The following is an 18,215-nucleotide window of genomic DNA, read 5'->3' on the forward strand; positions in this document are numbered from 1 at the left end:
AGAGAGAGAGAGAGAGAGAGAGAGAGAGAGAGAGAGAGAGAAAAAAGCTTCAGGGTTATACATTCCAAGGGAACTAAGCTGCAAACCCACAGGAGCAGGTTAATTTATGGGACACTCAGGTCATTTTTTTTAACACATTCTAACCTCTGAAACAGAAATCCAGCAGAGCGGCCGACCGCCATCTTGCCAGGTGCTACGTAGGAAGGTCTGAAAGAAGCTAAATTCAGCCAAGAAGCCCAGTGTTGCTATTAACTGTTATAATTATCAGAACCTGCACTTCAAAGAACACAATAATATGTTTCTTTCTTTTCTTTGGAAATACCGGTCTAACAGACTGTTAAACCAGGGCTCGTTCCTCTTTCTACATCGTTATAATTACTGTAAGAAGCAGAACACCATATCATCAATATTAGGAACATATTCCTAAATAATAACCATTAGTCTGCACAATATATGCTAAATTAGACAAAATATCAGTTATCTACATCATATCTGTTTATTTAAGTAAAATATAGCTGTTTCAGTGTGTTTTTTGTGACGATCAGACAGCAACAGTCATGAGAGTGAGAGGCTTAGCACCTACCAAGATGGCAGCCACAACCCTTGCCTGGCGCAGCCCTCGGTCGTTTCCATGCTTGTGGCGCGTTTCTGTCTCAGCGGTTCTGACGGTCAAACTGTTGATTCTTCTGGAAATGGGGCAAAACTTGGTTTAAAGCTGGTTCTTCTGTGGAAAAAAAGGAACGTTGTAGAACCGACGGAAGCTGCGTGGCGGCTCATGTTCTGTTCCTTTTTTGATTTTTTTTCTCAAATCCTTGGTGGATTTTGTTCGGTTATCTGTGTTTTCCAGACAGTTTTTCTTGAACTGTTTAGACGAACTGTATCGTAACATCCTCTGCAAGCTGCTCAAACTATGACACTTCCGCCTCCGTGCTTCACAGATGTGCGGGCTTCTTCTCCCAGAAGTTGGCGCCGTCTTTGCCGCACAGATCAGCTTCTACTGAGACCGGCTTGTGTGTTTGAGTTTGTCGTTCGTTTGTGCAGTAATGATCCAAAACAAACAGTGTTTCTGCTTTAACGTTCGTGTTTCGACTCTTTCCTTAAAGCCGCCGACGTTCCTCCCAGTTTTCCGTCTCTGAGGGAAACGGCGACGATTGGTTGCTTTAGGGAAAATCAAGTGTCGACATTTGTTTTCCTCTGTGTGGTTAAAACCAGTGGAATTATTGTTATTTTTTTACTTAAAGCTGCGTTTGTCATGTCCTCAACTTCTTGTTTTACCTAAACGAGGACGTTGCATACACTTATTTTTTATTCACTGCACCTCTTAAGGTTTTTATTGTCCTCTTTAATTTTCAAGGATTTGTAAACTGTTAAGCCTAAAATACGTATTACAGGATAGAATTACACAATGATTAAAAAATGTCATTGTCCACACGTTTACATCTTTTAGTGGAATTTTATTTTTGTTTTTGAAACAAAAATACATATTTTCCCAGATAAACATCATTTAAAAACTGTATAAACCTGAGCTGCTCAACACTAAAACAGCTGTCTATAGAAATATGCAAGATGTATGTATAATTTCTCAAATATTACACAGAAAACTAGAGTTTGTAAGAATGATCATTTGCCTTGAATGCGAGAAGCACTTTTAAATTCATATTTTTTTATTATATTCATCAATTAGTGTAATTCTTTTCAATTATGTGAGCTCCGCAAAGTTACGTTTTACTATATTTGCATTGATTATATGTGTGATATATATATTTCAGTATATCTTCAAAATATTTTACCACGACTGGACCTGTGTTTGACTTAATAAAAAGGCATTTTAAACAAAATGTTCAGAAAAAGAAATTATGGGAGTCATTTGTGCTGTTTTGCTTGTAATACTCATCTTCCGCCACTAGGGCGCAGCAGAGACTAAAACCTGAGCCGTCGAAGAACCTTTGCGGCCCAGAATACGAAATATTTTGATTTTATTTATCCCTAAAGTGTTCGTCTCGATTAAAACGGTTTAACAAAGCCTTTAGATACCCTTCCCGTTACATTTGTGGACGAACAAACGAGCCGAAGTGATTGCTGTTGACAGACAAGCCTTCGACCAATCCGGTGGTTGCGTTTGGCCCCTTCCCAGTTTGCAGCCAATCAGAGCAGAGCTTCAATAAGCCTCCAAGTTTCGGTTGAGTCGGACGTGAGTACGTGCCTGCGTCCTTCTGCAGGTCGGAAGTGGAAAGGTCGAACCTTCAAAGTAAAACGTTTTGAGTTCGAACGCGTCAACAGTTAATTTTGTAAATTTTTAAAAATCGTAATAAAATTTGATAAACAGTTTTTTTGATTTGCTGTAGATCTAGAATTCAACATGTAAAATGCAGCAATATTAGGAAAACCAATAGATTTAAATCTGTAGAGACATATGTATCTGTAGACATATCTGTCATATCTGTAGACATATTTAATCCGAATAATGAGCAAAGATTAGATACTTGCCTAAAATACATTATATATTGCTGTTTTTTTACAGATACATTATTGTTAAGAATTAAAGGTTATTAATGTCAGTATTAATACGAATTCTGCCTCAATACGAAGTCTTTCGGATTTTATTTTGAAAAGCCCAACAGGAAGTAGTTTGTTTTCCGGTGTCTTGACGCCGATGAACCAATCTGAGCGTCCAGAAATGTAGACTCATAAGCCGCACTCTGGGAGCCGTTCGTGTCCTGCCCTGTCATTTCTGTGGACACCAATGAGCCGTGTCTTTTCGTGTCCAGCGCGGACGGCGGGAATGTGGACGCCGACGACCCAGAGAGGACAGCCCGCGTCTCTGCCAGCGCCGCCGGCGATGACATGGTGGCGCACCGTCTGACTCCTGCTCGCGTCGCATCCAGAGGCAGCATCGACTCGAACTTTTCAAAATGCGGCTCCTCTTGTCTCTGCTGAAGAACGCCAACCCGAAAATCGAGTACTACTCCCGGTTCTCGCCGTCCCCGCTCTCCATCAAGCAGTTTCTGGATTTCGGTGAGTGGCTCTCAATGGAGGCAACAAAAACAACAACAACCACCGGGGCCTTGATTTGTCTCCGTGTTTACTACTGCGCCGTCCAAGCAGCGGCTTGTTATTAATAGAAACTCTGCCCCGCTCGCTCCAGTGAAACATTAGACCCAGATGTGACATTTGGATTGACGGCTCCTGAGATAAATGAGCCGCGGCGACATGCCGGCATTTTCAGCTGCGCCTTTATTCGTGTATTACGGTCCGGCGAAGTCGGCTTCCGATTCCACGTGCCCGGTTATTCCTCCGCAGCTTTAATCAGCTCCTCCTCAAAACCCGAAATACTCAGACTGATCAAATCTGAGCTAAATTAAGCTGCACTAGTGGGAGATTCGTAAAAACACAGCATCGAAATCGTTTTGTTCTGTTTCAGGCAACTTTTCAGCTTCTTTCTGGCATCCAGACAACACTGGAACAGGTCCAGATTAAAAGACAACATTTAAACCCTTCAAACCTGAATTAGATAATCCCAATCTCGAAGCAAAATCTTTAAATCACAGTTTTTGATTTGTTAAACCTTTGTCATATTTGTAAAAACTCAAACAATAATGATTTCCGCTCATTTTCTTGTATTAACATTGGATTAGGTCCATTTTGAGACCCCCAAAACTGTTTAAACCCGGATTAAATAATCCTGTACTCAAAGCAGAATTTTTAAATCACAGTTTCTGATTTTTTTTAAACCTTTACCTTGTTTGTGAAAACTTAAAAATATTTAATTTTTGACATTTTAATATTAGATCAGGTCCATTTTAAAACCCAAAAAACTGTTTAAAACTGGACTATCTCATTCTTCGCTGCTACAGAATTGATTAAAACACAGCCTGTGATTTATAAAACCTTTATTTTATTTGTGAAAATACTAAAAGGTGTAATCTGGACCAGATTGGAACTGGTACACAACATGTAAACCCTTTAAACCTGGATTAGATAATCCTGTAATGAAAGCAGAACCTTTAAATCACAGTTTCTGTTTTTTGAAACCTTTTATCCCGTTTGTGAAAACTCAAGCTGCAACAAAAGAGCTCAAATTCCTTTTTTTTTTTTCTTTAAACTTTCACAAACAATAAAACTTCTCAAACCACAGATTGGGTCAGATTACAGATTAATTTAGTCCAGGTTTGAACGAGCTAAGCGCTGCAGATTTTAATCCGCAGCTGAAAAATAGTGGAACAGCTCCTTTAATCAAGCCGGAATCAGAAGCTAACTTCAGTGTGATCTTCAGGTTGCTCAGAAACTAAAGTGATTGTTTTTGGTGTGAAAGTTGTTCAGACTGTTTGGGTTTTTAAAGTCAAATAAAGTGAGGGGCCGCAGCGAGACACGGGGTGACCGCTAAAGAGCCGCGGCTCTATAGAGCCGCGGCTCTGAAGTTTCCCGTTCATCCAGCTGATTAAACACGTCTGTTATGCAAGTTGCTTCTGCAGCTGTGGCTTGAAGGCAAGCGACGGGAAGTGTGTGACACTTGGGTGAAGTTTGAGGTTTTTGTCTGTGGGAAATAAACGCAAAGTCATGCTTAGTCAAGCTGGGGTTGAGACATGGCGGGAGGACAGGACAGGACACGCCAGGGTTTTCATAGTTTCCTTTTTAATATCGCTGACACAGCGTTCATGTGAACTACAGAGAGGTCAGGTTAAGGTCTAAAATGGAGTCTCACTACAGTTAATCTTTTGTTGTCTTTTAGATCCCAAACACGACTCTAGTTAATGTCTTTTTGACTTCTTATCTCTTCAGATTTATGACTTCTGTGCAATTAACTGAATGTTCAGTTTGGGTTTTTGCTCCAAGCCAACGATCAACTTTCTGTGTGTTGATGTTGAAAAGCAGTTTCTCTTCTTCAGAATCAGGATCGTGTTCACAGTGCACGCTGCATGTCGCTGTGCACGCTGTCCTGCTGTTAAAGTCCCGTTCTCTCCCAGGGAGGGAGAATGCGTGTGAGAAGACCTCCTACATGTTCCTGCGTAAGGAGTTGCCGGTGCGCCTGGCCAACACCATGAGGGAGGTCAACCTGCTGCCTGACAACCTGCTGAGTCAGCCCTCCGTCAGGCTCGTACAGAAATGGTAAGGCTGCTCCCCCGGCTCGCTGCCGGCACGACACGCTTTACAATCCACCGCCGTCGTGACCTTCGACACCTCCCCCCGCTCTGCCCCGTGTCCGCAGGTACATGCAAAGCTTCGTGGAGCTGCTGGAGTTCGAGAACAGGAAGCCGGAGGACCCTCACACCCTGAACGAGTGAGTGAGAAAAACAACCCGCCGTCTGTACTTCCAAGAATTGTTCGTCCTCCTGCAGAAGAGTCGGGATTTCCAGCCGCCCTCACGCCACAATAGTTAATAAATAACAAGAGTTTTAATTCAATACGTGGAAATTAGAAAGATTCATCTTCTCTGACGTTCTCCAAATAATCGTTCGGTCATTAATCCATGAGCTTGTGTGTGTGTGTGTTTCCCACATACCTCATGAACAAAGAGGACGATTGTAAAGAAACTCTCAGAAGGTAATCATTAGATGTGGATCTACAGCTTGTGTGACTTTTTTGCCGCGGCTGGTTGGCGTTATCGACACAAAATGGCTGAAAGTCGGTGGGTTTTTACAGACATGGAGGTAAGATTGGAGGCGGTAGCAGCTGAGAGTCCTCCCCGACTCGCCGCTCGTTTTCAGGGTTTGACAAAAATGGCTGCATTTCTTTAACTTAACGTCTCTTTTTTTTTCAGTTTCCTGGAGATCCTGATTGACATCCGGAACCGCCACAACGACGTGGTTCCCACCATGGCGCAGGGGGTCATCGAGTACAAGGAGAAGTTCGGCTTCGACCCGTTCAGCAGCAGCAACATCCAGTATTTCCTCGACCGCTTCTACACCAACCGCATCTCCTTCCGCATGCTCATCAACCAGCACAGTGAGTCCCGCCGCGACGTCCGCTGGCGTCCGCTGGCGTCCGCTGGCGTCCCCCCCGCAGCCCTCTCATCTCTCTCTTTGTTTCAGCTCTCCTGTTCGGGAACGACACCAACCCGGCCCACCCGAAGCACATCGGCAGCATCGACCCCGCCTGCAACGTCTCGGAGGTCGTCAGCGGTGAGTTCCCGAGCCGCTGCCACCGCTTCTCGTTAAGTGTTGACTTCAGCTCCCGTCTGATGACCTTCGGCAGCAGTCGCACTTGTTTTTTATTTTATTTTGTAACCATTTAGGGGTCCGCCCCCCCCTCCGTCTCTTCAGGCGACGTTTCCATGTGGTTCAGATTCTCCTCTTTTTGTCTCTCGGTGGTTTCATCCTCCTTCGGATGCAGCCGTAGTCCTTTAAAGCTTCTTTAGTCTTTCAGGAATTAACTCCAAATGTCTCTCCTTTTTCATCAGTGAATTAGAAGCTAAAAATGCTTCATCTTTGCTCGTTTTTCTCCTGATCTGTGAAGTTCGGAGCCCAGTGCAGCTGCTGCTTTCCTATAAAGTCAACCTAATTCATTCGGAACTGGAGGAGCTGTGTTGAGACGCAGTGTTGGAACAAGCAGAGCTGAAGATAAAATCAGCAAAGCCACAGCCAAGAGCTAAAATTAGCCGAGCCGAAATGTGGAAAAGCTAATCGCAGCAGGTGTTGTTGACCACGGGGCTCTGCGTCGAGCTGCTCCCGGCGGCCATGATTTTAAATTTTAATTTTTTTTTTGTGTGTCTGAGAACCGAAGCCGAGCGGTTTCCTCTGTGATTATTAACGAGACGTTTAAAAGCATTCCGGCGGTGTGACCCGACAGAAGCCCCGTCAGTGACCTGCAGCAGGAAGACGAGCTGAAACAAATAAACACGCTGAGTCATGGTGTTCTGGCTCTCTCCATCAGATGCCTACGACACGGCCAAGATGCTGTGTGAGAAGTACTACTGTGCAGCCCCGGAGCTGAAGATCGAGGAGTTCAACAGTGAGACTTTTTGTTGCTTTTTTTTGTGCAATAATCCATCCCTTTGTGTGTTTGTTCCTTGAATCTGGCGCTCTGCTCTGCGCTCTGTTACTGTGGAGTCTGTGGACAGCTGACAGTGTTGAAACTGAGAAATTGTACAATTTTGTTGGGAAAAAATGGCAGCCACATGGCTCAAATGAGTTGGATTGGGTTCAACAAAAGGCTGTAAAACTAAGAGTTGCAACTGAGAAACATCTGGAGGAGCATTTCGTAACTAATCAGGTTAACTGGCAGCAGGTCAGTCAGAGGACTGAATCTGAGCAGAAACTGGGACAGATTCAGAATAATGGTCCTAAAAGGAAAACTGGGAATATCCCATCATCTACAGTTCATGACATCATCAAAAGATGTCAAGAGTGTGGAGAAATCTCTGAGGTCAAAGGTCAACACGAGGAGAAGCCAGATGTGAACACAGCTCGTTTAAGACGGACTGAGACAAAGAGGACAACTGAGCTGAGGTAAAAGGCTGGCCTCTCTGATGGTATGGGGGTGCATTAGTGTCTGTATTATGGGAAGCTCACACATCTGGAAAGGCTAAGACGACACTAAACTGTATCCAGACGAGTCCAGGTGCTGAACTGACATTTGGTTCATCGTGAAACAAAACAAAACAAAAAAATCCAACAAAGACTCAGAACCATAGGACAGCTGGAGTCGTCCATCAGAGGAGAATGGGACAATATTTGTCTAAAACGTCCAGCAGCTGCTCTCCTCAGGTCCTGGATGTTTACAGATTGTTGCCCAGAAAAGTTTTGTTAGTTTTTTTCCTAAAATCAAATAAATTCCTCAGTTTCACCACGCTCCTCTGTGAGTAAAACGCAGAGATTTTCAGATCGTCTCGTTCTGTTTTTGTTTGTTTTCCACCCAACTTTTCTTCCTTCCTTTAATTTTTTTTGTGGATTTGGGTTCTTCTGTTCTCCAGTGAAGGCTCCTAAGAAGCCCATCCAGGTGGTGTACGTTCCCTCCCATCTCTTCCACATGCTGTTTGAGCTCTTCAAGGTGAGCACAGCTGCACTGACGCAGCTTTTAAACCCCCTTCCCCCCCCCTCCCCCCGCCGGCGCCGCTCGCGACTAACGGACCCTGCGGGGCGCTTTTTCCGCAGAACTCCATGAGGGCGACGGTGGAGCTCCACGAGGACGGAGGCCTGCCGCCGATAAAGGCCCGAGTCACTCTGGGGAAAGAAGACCTGTCGGTGAAGGTAAACGAACCCCCCCGCACGCAAATCTGTAGAAGAACGTTCAGTGAGGTTTCAAGTTTTTTCTGCGTTTCCAACTCTCAGATCAGTGACAGCGGAGGAGGAGTTGCTCTGAGGAAGATAGATCGGCTCTTTAACTACATGTACTCCACCGCCCCGACGCCGAGCCTGGAGCCAGGAGCGGTCCCTCTGGTCCGTGCGTTCATGAAACCAAACATGCTTCCCTCCGTTTTATCTCAAACGGGGGGGTTAATAAAAGGAAAGGCATTTGAGTTGTCAATATTTGCTTCTCCTTTCCCGCCGCAGGCCGGGTTCGGATACGGTTTGCCCATCTCGCGGCTCTACGCTCGCTACTTCCAGGGGGACCTGAAGCTGTACTCCATGGAGGGGGTGGGCACGGACGCCGTCATCTACCTGAAGGTACCACGAGTCAGCGGGGAACGGGTGGGAGCGCTCCCGTTTCAGCCGCGAGCTTTAACCTGTTTTCCTTCCTTTCCCCCTCCCCCCACGAAGGCACTGTCCAGCGAGTCCTTCGAGCGCCTGCCCGTGTTCAACAAGTCGGCGTGGCGGCATTACAAGACCAGCCCGGAGGCGGACGACTGGAGCAACCCCAGCAAAGAGCCGCGCGACGCCAGCAAGTCCAATTACAAAGCCAACAGATAATTCTGCACGGCTCGTTGTGGAGCATGCGCTGAAACGTTGCCTCCGGGTGGCTTTTTATTTTTTCCTCCTTTAGGATTAGACTTCCACTCCACTAGTTTTAGGTTTGTTCAAGTGGAATGGCTCCAATCGCCACCCGGCGGCAAAAAACCTTCTTTTAGCGTAGCTTTCGGTGTTCGTGGCTCGAAGCTGACCTTAAGATCAAACCTCCTCTTTAGACTTTAGAACCATTCGTGACCCGGCGACTCGCGCCGAGCGTCGACCTCGCGCTCTCGTCTCGCCCGCCGCGGCTCTGCTGACCAAGCGGTCGCTCCCTGTAGCCGAAGAAGCCGTGCGCTGCTGATTGAGTCCTTTTCGTCATCAGTAAACGCTTTTTTTCTGTTTCTCCCACTAAAACACAGAGTCACGGGGAGGGAGTGTCAGTGCTAAAGCGAAAGAGGAGGAGGAGGTCTCAGCGATCCTGCTTTGCGATTGGACGCAAAATGAGGCCAGTTTGTCGTCGGCGCGGCTCGATTTTGGTTGCACTTTTTTTTTTTTTTTTTAGTCAGGGAAAATGTAATAGATGATTATTTATTAATGAGAGTTTAATTGCACCATTTAGGAAAAAAAAGACAAAAGTAGCAAATCATCAAGATTTCACAATCTGTATTTATTTTTTTTTTCTTTGTGAAAGAAAGCCTTACTTCTGTCGTTTTTAAATGCCTGCTGGATCAGTTTTAAAGGATGGAAACGAGAGCGCGTTCTGTTTATATTTAACTTTGCTTCACTCTGAAAGGAACCAGCCAGATCCTCCCCGGATAGTCCAGCTCTAAGAAAAGGACCAAAAAAAAAACGAATAAAACGCCACAGTTTCAGTCGTCGGATCCAACCAGCGAGACGCGCCGTTCAAATCATCGGATCCAGCTCCGCCGCCACAAGGGGAAAAACACGCGACTTGCACGGACTTGTTGCCCCTAAAAACCGCTTCTGGCTTCATCGGCTCCGACCTGAATCACTAAACCCTCTGAATGAGTTTGAACAAAGCTTAAAAATGTTTGTTTGTTTTTTTATTTGAGGACTAAAAATGAATTAGAAGCTGCAGCTGTTTTGTTTTGCTGGCATTGCTGATGATGTTTTAATGCTTATATGTAGCTAATATATATATATATATATATATATATATATATATATATATATATATATATATATATTTTTTTTTTTTGCTCTTATTTATACAAGAAGCAGTCATGTGGCACAGAAAGACGAGCTGGTCGAAGGGAGCAAATTCATTCCCAGTCAGAAGTGTACGAACGGTCACCGACGGCGTTCGTTTGGGCCTTTAATGACTGATCTGAACGGGTTTTTTTTCAGGGTGGAAGAAATAGAAAACATATGAGTTCCTGGCTCAGGAAGCAGCTCTCATGTCTGGGATCGGTCCTGTTGGGACACCGCAGCTGCGTCCGAGTCTCAACCAAAAAGCTTCTCCTCCATTTTGTGCAAAGCACCAGTTCCACAGCATGATGCTACCGCCACCGTGCTTGACAACTGGTAGTGTTTTTAGACCTGAAAGCTTCGCTGTGACTCCCCCCGAACATTCTTGGCTCAATCAGTTCTCGACGAGGCTCGGGCTCTTCCCGGGCGTCAGAAACCAGTCTGAGGCCGACGGTTTGGGGTCTCCTTTAGGAGAAACTGTCAGCTGCGGTCGAGACGTTAAGAGCTCGGTGTTGTCCCATCAGCACCTCCGCGAACGGTTCAATGTTTCACTCAGACTTGTGCGAACAGTTCTTGTGTTTTAAAAAAAAAAAAAATCCTCAAAGTTCTATTCTGTATTTTAATCCCACCCTGGGAAAAGGACAGTTCGGATCAGGCTCTAAAAATAAAGTGGTCTGTGCCCGTGAAGGGTGTATGTGAATGTCTAACCGCCACCGTGCGTCCTGAAACGTGTGCGTGCGCCGAAGCGTTGGAGTGAATCGTACATTTTGTCACATTTTTAGTGCACTTTACTAAACCTGGACCTGTGTGTTTCAAAGCAGACGTCTTTTTTCCTTTTTCTGTTCCTGTTTTCGTCCTCGTCTCCTTCAGCCTCTCCGGATGTAAAATGAGGGAAGAATTCGGGGGCCGTTCCCCGCCGTCCCCCCCCCCTGTAAGATTCTCATCACTGCCAACGCCTTCGAGAGCTGCCGGTCGAGCCGAGCGCCGTCTTTTAGAGAAACAGAAGATGTGTCGGGAAATGAACACTCCGAGGGGAAAAAACACTTCATTGTTATTAATCTGTACTGTCATCAGAGACGATCACATAAATAAGTGGATATAATGTGTTTGCTGTAACTGTGTGGATTTCTGTGGTTTTAATGCAGATAGTAAAGCAACTCACCACACCAACAAACAGAAGATGACTCAGCATGAACAACTACTGTCAAACCTGCAAATAAAGCAAACTGTTCTGTGTGCTCCGTTTGTCAGGGTTCTGGACTTTCTTTAGATAAGAATTATTTGTTATTTGAACCCCTTCAGGTGTCGAAACGTTCGGCTTGTTTGGGACCAGTTTCTCCAGCTTTTCTGCTTTTTGAAAATGATTTAAGTTTACCTGCAGAGAAAAGCACGGAGATCTCTTCGGTTTCTTCAGAGACGTTTTCTGAAATCAGCTTCAGCTCGTTCGCTCCGTTTCTGTCTCCTGCTGCTTTTAGCTGCTGACTACTTTTAGCTTTTAGCTTCGATTTTGTTACGTTCAGCTGAATTTATCTTATAGCTACTGCTGTGTTAACTTTTGCCAATTTTAGTAACAGTTTTGTTAACTTTAGCTTTAAGCTACAATTTTGATCATTTTAGCTTTTAGCTTCTGAATTGCTAATTTGAACATTTAGCAAGGGTTATGGTAATTTTAGCTTTTAGTAGTGGTTTTGCTAATTTTGGCTTTAAGCTACAATTTTGATTGTTTTAGCTACTGTTTTGATACATTCAGCTTTTGGCTTCTGAATTGCTAATTTTAACCTAACTATAGAAGCTAAAAGCTAAAATGATTAAAATTTGTAGCATAAAGATAAGATTAGCTAAACTAATTTTAGCTTTTAGTAATGGTTTTGGTAATCTTAGCTTTAAGCTACACTTTTGATATTTTAGCTTTTAGCTACTGTTTTGATACATTTAGCTTTTGGCTTCCAAATTGCTAATTTTAACTTTTAGCTAGGTTTTGCTTATTTTACCTTTTTCAATATTTCTGCTAATTTTAGCTTTAACCAAGGGTTTTGCTAATCTTAACTTAAAGGTACAATGTTGATCATTTTAGCTTTTAGCTTCTGTATTTCTATTTTAAACTTTTAGCTAGTGGTTTGCTAATTTTAGCTTTAAACTACAATTTTGATCGTTTTAGCTTTTAGCTACAGTTCTAATACATTTAGGTTTTGACTTCTGAATCACTAATTTGAACTTTTAGCTATGGTTTTGCTACTTTTAGCTTTTGCTGATAGTTCTGCTAGTTTTAGCTTCTGCTCTGCTTGTTCTAACGTTCCTCGGTTCTCAGGAAAGTCACTCGTTCTCGCTGTGATTCTGTGGAAACCTCAGTTTGTTGTTTCAGGAAATCAAGAAGGACACGTCTCCAAAGTTGGTTCAGAAAGGAGGCCAACGAATGTCGGGAAAATAAATCCACACGTTTCCACGAAGAAAACCTTTGAGGCTTCAGGTCAGACGGAACCCCATCAGTCGCCCCCGAGAACTCCGCTTTTTATTTCTGTTTTCACTGAGCGCTGACATCGTTCCACAAGGTTTAGTTAAATCTGACTGATAAAACATGTTTAAAAAACACTTCATATGAGGAAGATTTTATTTCCTTTCATGGGTATTTCCCCCTTAAAAACTCGGCTTACATTCACAAAGTTTGCTTTATTTTCCGCCTTAATACAAATTTAACACGTCAGATGCAGTTTAGGCCACGTTTGTAACCTCCTTTCTTTAAGTATTTCAACACAAAACATATTAATGAGTTTTTTTTTTATATTGATAATGATCTGCAGATAATCATTTACGTGTCCGGGGTCACCTCTGCTAATCTAAACCTGTCCCGACTGTGAGACATCTAGTGGCGTTTGTGCACACGGGACAAACCTGGCATCCTAAAAAAAAAGAAACGAATGTAAGAGGACGAGAGATAAAGCCGGTGCAGGGACGTCACGAGCGGTTCTGGACATCCCGACAGATATTTCTCGTCCGTGCCATCTGCTTGGTTGCCCAGACGGCAGAGGCGATGATGGCTTCTTAGCTCTGCGGGTCAGAACTACGTTTCCCCTGATCGCGGTCGGCACCTCTGAGGGACGCCGTCTCCAGCCGGTGTTTGCAGCACTGTGTGTGTGTGTGTGTGTGTGTGTTTTCTATGAGGTGTTCCCAGGCAGTGTACCGTCAGCGGAACGCGTCTACAAGGAGAGTCCGTCTACTTCTCGTCTTCGTCGCCTTCGCTCATGCTGCTGATGGAGGCTGAGGCTCCTTTGGGGGAGGTGGGGGGCGAGGGCCGGGCGTTGTACCAGCGGGCCGGGGGCGACGGGGGAGACGGCGAGCGCAGGGGGGACAGTTCACGAGGAGGGCTGTTGCAGGGAGACTCTCGGGGAGACAGCGCGTAGGACAGCATTCGACCGCTGCGCTCCTGAAACACCTGTTTCTGCGTTGAAACAAACACGGATGAAGACGTTACCCGGGCCGTGAGACGGCCTGAAAAGGGTGGCGTCGCCCAACTTACCCATGTCCCGTCGGGGCCGAACAGCTCCAGGAAGTTGCCGATGAACTCCCGGGATTTTTCCTCCCACTTCTGGATGAGGTCGTGGCTCTTCTCCTCCACGCGGTAAACAAAATGTTTGCTCTTCTCCTCGACGGTTCGAACCTTTTCCTTCATGCGGTCCACTTGGTTCTGTAGCCGATACTTCTTCTCCTACGGGTGGAGGGGGAAATGTAAAGGAAAGTATCCCAAACGAACCCTGATAGGAAGCAAACACTGAATTCAGTTTGCTTGAGCCTTACGTTGATGTAGCTGACGTTCAGCTCCTTGGCCGTGTAGCCTCGCTGAAGGTTGCGTCGGGCGTAGACGTCGTAGTCTCGGACGATTCTGGTTATTATGTCGGAGGTGGAGATTCCCTCCGTCCGCTGCGTGGGCACAAACATCCCTGAAACAAAAAAAAAACAGACGATACAACGACAAATGGCATTTTACTGCAACGTTTGTAGGCGAGACGCGCAAAAGTTCTGGGGCTGAAGCGCTGACCTGCTTCCTTGATGTGTTTGTAAACGTCCTCGCTTCCTGCTGAGGAGTACGGAATATCGTCGTGGGCCACGAAGTCGATCTGGGAGACAAATCAGAGGACACGTGCAGCAGAAAGCACGGCGGTGGCGGGCGAACACGAGGGAAGAGCGTTGGGTCATAAACACATCAGTCCAGGGTGTCTTATCAATGACGCTCCTTCAAAGTGCTGATAAGAGTCGTTGGTATTGTTTCTGAACTGTTTCACTCACTTTATCATCTGGCAGAGATCTACATGAGTCAGTGATGGGATATAACCCCCCCTAATTAAATATTATTGCAAAGAACGGACTGGTTTCAATTTAACTCACAGTCCAGGTCACTAATTCAGTTTATTCTCATTTAAATGGATTTATTTTCTGAATAATTGCCCCATCCCATTGATTTTCATGAAATTAACTCTATTACTTATTGCTTTTCTTACAGGCTTGTTGGTGATTGTGGTGCTTTAATGTTTCGTGTGTAATTTGAAGTTCAAGATGTCTGAATCCACCTTGTGTTGCTCCAGAAAGTCGGGCGTCAGAGTCCAAGGTGCGTCTCTCAGAACCTCGTCGACGTAGCGACAGTGCCTCAGCGCTTCGTAGCGTTCGTGCTCCGTCATGACGGTGAAGCCCTTGTACTTGTGGGTCAGCTCGTCGCTGCAAACTGCACGACAAACAAACAAACACACAAACCTGAACACGTTCGATCGGTCACACGTTTTATTTCCCCCACTGCGGGTTTTCCCTCGACGGGTCTGACCTCCTACTATGAGGTAGGTGTTGGGGAAAAGGTTCTTGGCCTGCATGAGGGCGCGAGCGTGTCCTGAGTGGAACAAGTCAAAGATGCCGTCTGCATAGACTCTGACAGGTCGATCCACTAAAGAAAAGGAAAAATAAAACAATGGAATTACTGAGGTTACAGGAACAATAAGGCTGCAGAAGGCCAGACGGGGAAACAACGAACGGCGGCGTGGAACGGTGAAGCGTACCCGGGGTTCCTCGGCGGGCCTGCGCCACGCTGAGCTTCTCATGAGGAGCGCGGCAGTCGCAGCTCGTCTCCCTGGCGAAGATGGCGGGCTCTATGAGAGTCTGAAACAGAGGGTGACCTGGTTATGTATGAAAGGAGGCGATCATTCCCGTCTGGTCCACCGTAAGTGTGTTTCTCCCCCACCCCCCCAGCTCTGTTTACAATAACCTACATTAGGTTATTGATGCCCAGTCCTGCGCTGAGACAACTGAGTGAAAGACTCCAGCAGAGCTTCACTCGCTGGGATCGATCTCTGAGTTTGAGCTGACATTCACTTCTCTGCAATCAACCGAAGGGGAGTGAAATGTTAGAGCCCGCTGTGCTGCTAAATGATGACTTCTTTTATGATCAATTGGACAGATTACGCCCGTGTGGCAACGGGAAATCAAAGCAGATAGCGGGCAGGGCCGAGACAGATAAGATATGGCGACAAGCGGCGGTGCCAGGACTATTTCAAGGTCAAAGTGCTGCAGTGTGAGTCTTCCTGAACAAAAAAACAAAAAAACAAAAAACTGTCTCATGTGTGCCATCTGTTGACTGCAGGAAAAACTCTCCGGCTCTCATTCATTCACACGGAGAGGGGGAAAAAAACCAAATGAGCAGAGAGTCGTGGGAGTGCGAGAGGAGGACGAAAACATAATAAACAGGTTCGGTCTCTGGAGACCAAACAGAAAGCTGACGTCAGAGTTTCCTCCAGGAGCAGAGATGTAAACAAAAGCTGCCATGACGCGTTTCACGCAGACGTTACAACCTTCGTGTAGACAGAAACAGGGTCAGATCTACAAATCTGAACATATTAATAATTAATGAATTAATCATTTTGATGCTCCTGTTGATTATTTTCATGGCTGACATTTTGACTTACACACATATTACAATCTAAATACTTGAGCATCCTCTGAGCTATTATATCCACTTATGCTTCAAAAAGATCACCTCATTCAGGAGATGGGGGCTAAAACTTTTGGGTTTTGTAACTTTTCTATTTTTAATTCTTTATTTACAAACCTTTTCTCCACAAAAAACACACTGAGGTCTACTTAATTCCTTCAGAAACATTGTTCTCCCTGACACTTGTTTGGGCTTTTTAAACTACTATTAGCTTTTAGCTAGCCTTTTGCTACTTTTAGCTTTAACAACTCAGTTTAAGCTCTTAGCTTCACGCAACATTTCTGCGGAAAATGCTATTCTCTACTTTTTCAATCTCATTTCTCCTAAATATTTTAAATACTACGTACAATCTAAAAGAAAAGCAGCCTAAAATATGATAAAAACAAGGCCTAATTCGCTGATATATTGTTGTTCTTCCACTATCACGGCATGTCGGAACCCCAGAAATCGCAAATCTAAAAGTGGCATCAACGTTGTGCTTGAAAATAAGACGTGAAATTAACATAAACAGAAATGTTTAAATGTATGAAATGCTTGCAGTCTGTCCTTTAGGAAGCTAGAATCACATTTTGTTATATAAATGTCTGTAAAAATATAAAAGATGTCAGCAATCACAGAGGTACAGAAAGGCTTCTTTAATGAGGTCTAACTGTTACTTCTTCATATTTACTGTTTTTCCATGCAGAAATCAATATTTTATAGCTTCTCTGAGCTCTAAGATGGCTGTGATTTAACGAAGAAAAAACAGATAAAACAGGTTAAACTTCTTGGCCCAAAGTGGACATGAATCAGGAGCATGCTCAGTAAAGCTCAGTCTGCCATAAGAAGGATTAGAGCTGGGAAAATAAAAAAGGGTGGTGGGGGTGGGAGTTAGGGAGCATCCAAGGACAGTAAACAGGGACTGCCTCAAAACAAAACAAGCTGATGGAGATGGAGATGGAAAATGGAGGGTTTGAAGTAAAACACGAATGCCAGCATGAGGCAGCGCATCAGAGAGGATAAAAGAGGATATCCGGACATGGGAGGGTGGAGGTGGAGGGTGGGGGGTCCTGTCTCCTCACTCAGCAGGGCTTTTACAGACCGAATCCCCTCCTCCCTCCTGCCTCCAACAAACACCCCGTCGACTCAGCACTCGGAGCATCTCCGGCAGCCACATGCTACAAGATCGGTTTCATAACAGAGGAGGAAGCAGGATCTTTTGTCTCTCTCTCACACACACACACACACTTCCTGTCTCTCACACAATGCACACACCGCAAACCAAGAAAAGGGGCCAGAGACAGACTCCCTACCGTCCGGGGATGAGGGCAGGTGTGTTCAAGCTCCTCCATTATTCCCAAAGCCTCATGGGATGCAGCTGTTATATGACTCAGCATCAGTGAGACGATGCTCCTCTCCTCGCCACTCTGCCTCCTGTTTTTGTCCCCGCCTACTCTCCGTTCTGTCTCTCTGTCCGTCTTCACCTACAACCTCCTCATCCTCGTCCTCCTCTCCGTGATCCCCGCTGCTGCGGAAAACGCAACAAAAAGGAGGTCTCACTCCGCGGCTCTTCGCGCGTTCCGCAAAAATAATTAATCTGCCTCCGTGATGGTTCGGTTATTCAGGCGTAAATGCATGTTCGTTCAGCGAAAAATAGAAATGACCGAGAAAAGTTCATTTAAAGGCGAATATATCGTGAGCAATTCAGTTTTAAACGTAACCCAGGCGTTGAACAAAAGCGGTGTTATTGTCTAGCCACGAGTGAGACATCGCGTCAATAGACGATCTCGGCTCTCTCCATGGTGACGGGAAAGAGGAGAGGAAAACGGACCAATCAGAGAGCGATACAGCGGCGTAAACAGAGGTTTTGATGGAGCGTACCACAGCACCGTCAGAGAACAGTTTAAAATTTAAATAAATACACATTTAGGTTAAATGAGGAAAGCACTTACAAAACGGTTTAAAATGACCTAAAATGAGGCTTTTGACGTTCGTGACGAGGCAAAAACAGGAGCTCGAGGACAGCTAACTAATAAGCTAAAGAATCAGCTAATTAGCTAATGAAGTTCTTGTTTATAAGGACATCAGAGATGCTCAACCAAGTCATGTGTTCAGTTAGACCCTTAAAATAGACCCTTATCAACAGCGAAGCCTTTCGTTAAAATTTGGCACAGACATAATACAAAAAAAGAAAGAAAAACTCGAATTAGCACCTTTGAAATACTCAAACTATC

The 18,215-nt window shown here is 44.9% G+C and overlaps 3 protein-coding genes across 5 annotated transcripts in view; 2 read left to right on the forward strand and 1 right to left on the reverse strand.

Moving 5' to 3' along the window:
• The window catches only part of slc51a (solute carrier family 51 subunit alpha), a 9,177-nt gene extending 7,323 nt beyond the window's left edge, over positions 1 to 1,854 (forward strand). Inside the window, exon 9 of the mRNA XM_017428377.3 lies at positions 2 to 1,854. The gene's annotated coding sequence lies outside the window, so the exon portion shown is untranslated. The remainder of the gene's footprint in view (position 1) is intronic.
• A 782-nt stretch (positions 1,855 to 2,636) lies between these two features.
• pdk3a (pyruvate dehydrogenase kinase, isozyme 3a) lies at positions 2,637 to 11,279 on the forward strand. Of its 3 annotated transcripts, XM_017428456.3 has the most exons (12): positions 2,638 to 3,015; positions 4,965 to 5,106; positions 5,207 to 5,278; positions 5,759 to 5,943; positions 6,030 to 6,119; positions 6,871 to 6,948; positions 7,910 to 7,986; positions 8,091 to 8,186; positions 8,268 to 8,375; positions 8,490 to 8,603; positions 8,697 to 8,817; positions 10,905 to 11,279. In XM_017428456.3, exons 1-12 carry the CDS (start codon positions 2,913 to 2,915, stop codon positions 10,922 to 10,924), a joined length of 1,206 nt encoding a protein of 401 aa, XP_017283945.1. In that variant the 5' UTR covers positions 2,638 to 2,912; the 3' UTR covers positions 10,925 to 11,279. The 3 variants fall into 3 exon arrangements, with proteins under 3 accessions (XP_037829022.1, XP_017283945.1, XP_017283944.1); XM_017428455.3 differs by lacking the exon at positions 10,905 to 11,279 and having other exon boundaries at positions 8,697 to 9,726; XM_037973094.1 differs by lacking the exons at positions 6,871 to 6,948; positions 10,905 to 11,279 and having other exon boundaries at positions 2,637 to 3,015; positions 8,697 to 9,726.
• Positions 11,280 to 12,628: 1,349 nt separating this feature from the next.
• pcyt1ba (phosphate cytidylyltransferase 1, choline, beta a) lies at positions 12,629 to 17,525 on the reverse strand. The gene is made up of 8 exons (XM_017428392.3): positions 17,295 to 17,525; positions 15,074 to 15,173; positions 14,845 to 14,961; positions 14,597 to 14,748; positions 14,068 to 14,146; positions 13,827 to 13,969; positions 13,549 to 13,737; positions 12,629 to 13,470 (listed from the first exon to the last, which is right to left on the reverse strand). The coding sequence occupies exons 1-8, from the start codon at positions 17,376 to 17,378 to the stop codon at positions 13,246 to 13,248; spliced, it is 1,089 nt and encodes a 362-aa protein (XP_017283881.1). The 5' UTR covers positions 17,379 to 17,525; the 3' UTR covers positions 12,629 to 13,245.
• Between the last annotated feature and the right edge of the window lie 690 nt (positions 17,526 to 18,215).

This window comes from Kryptolebias marmoratus, linkage group LG21 (genome assembly GCF_001649575.2).
Source record: "Kryptolebias marmoratus isolate JLee-2015 linkage group LG21, ASM164957v2, whole genome shotgun sequence".
NCBI classification, from domain to species: Eukaryota; Metazoa; Chordata; class Actinopteri; order Cyprinodontiformes; family Rivulidae; genus Kryptolebias; species Kryptolebias marmoratus.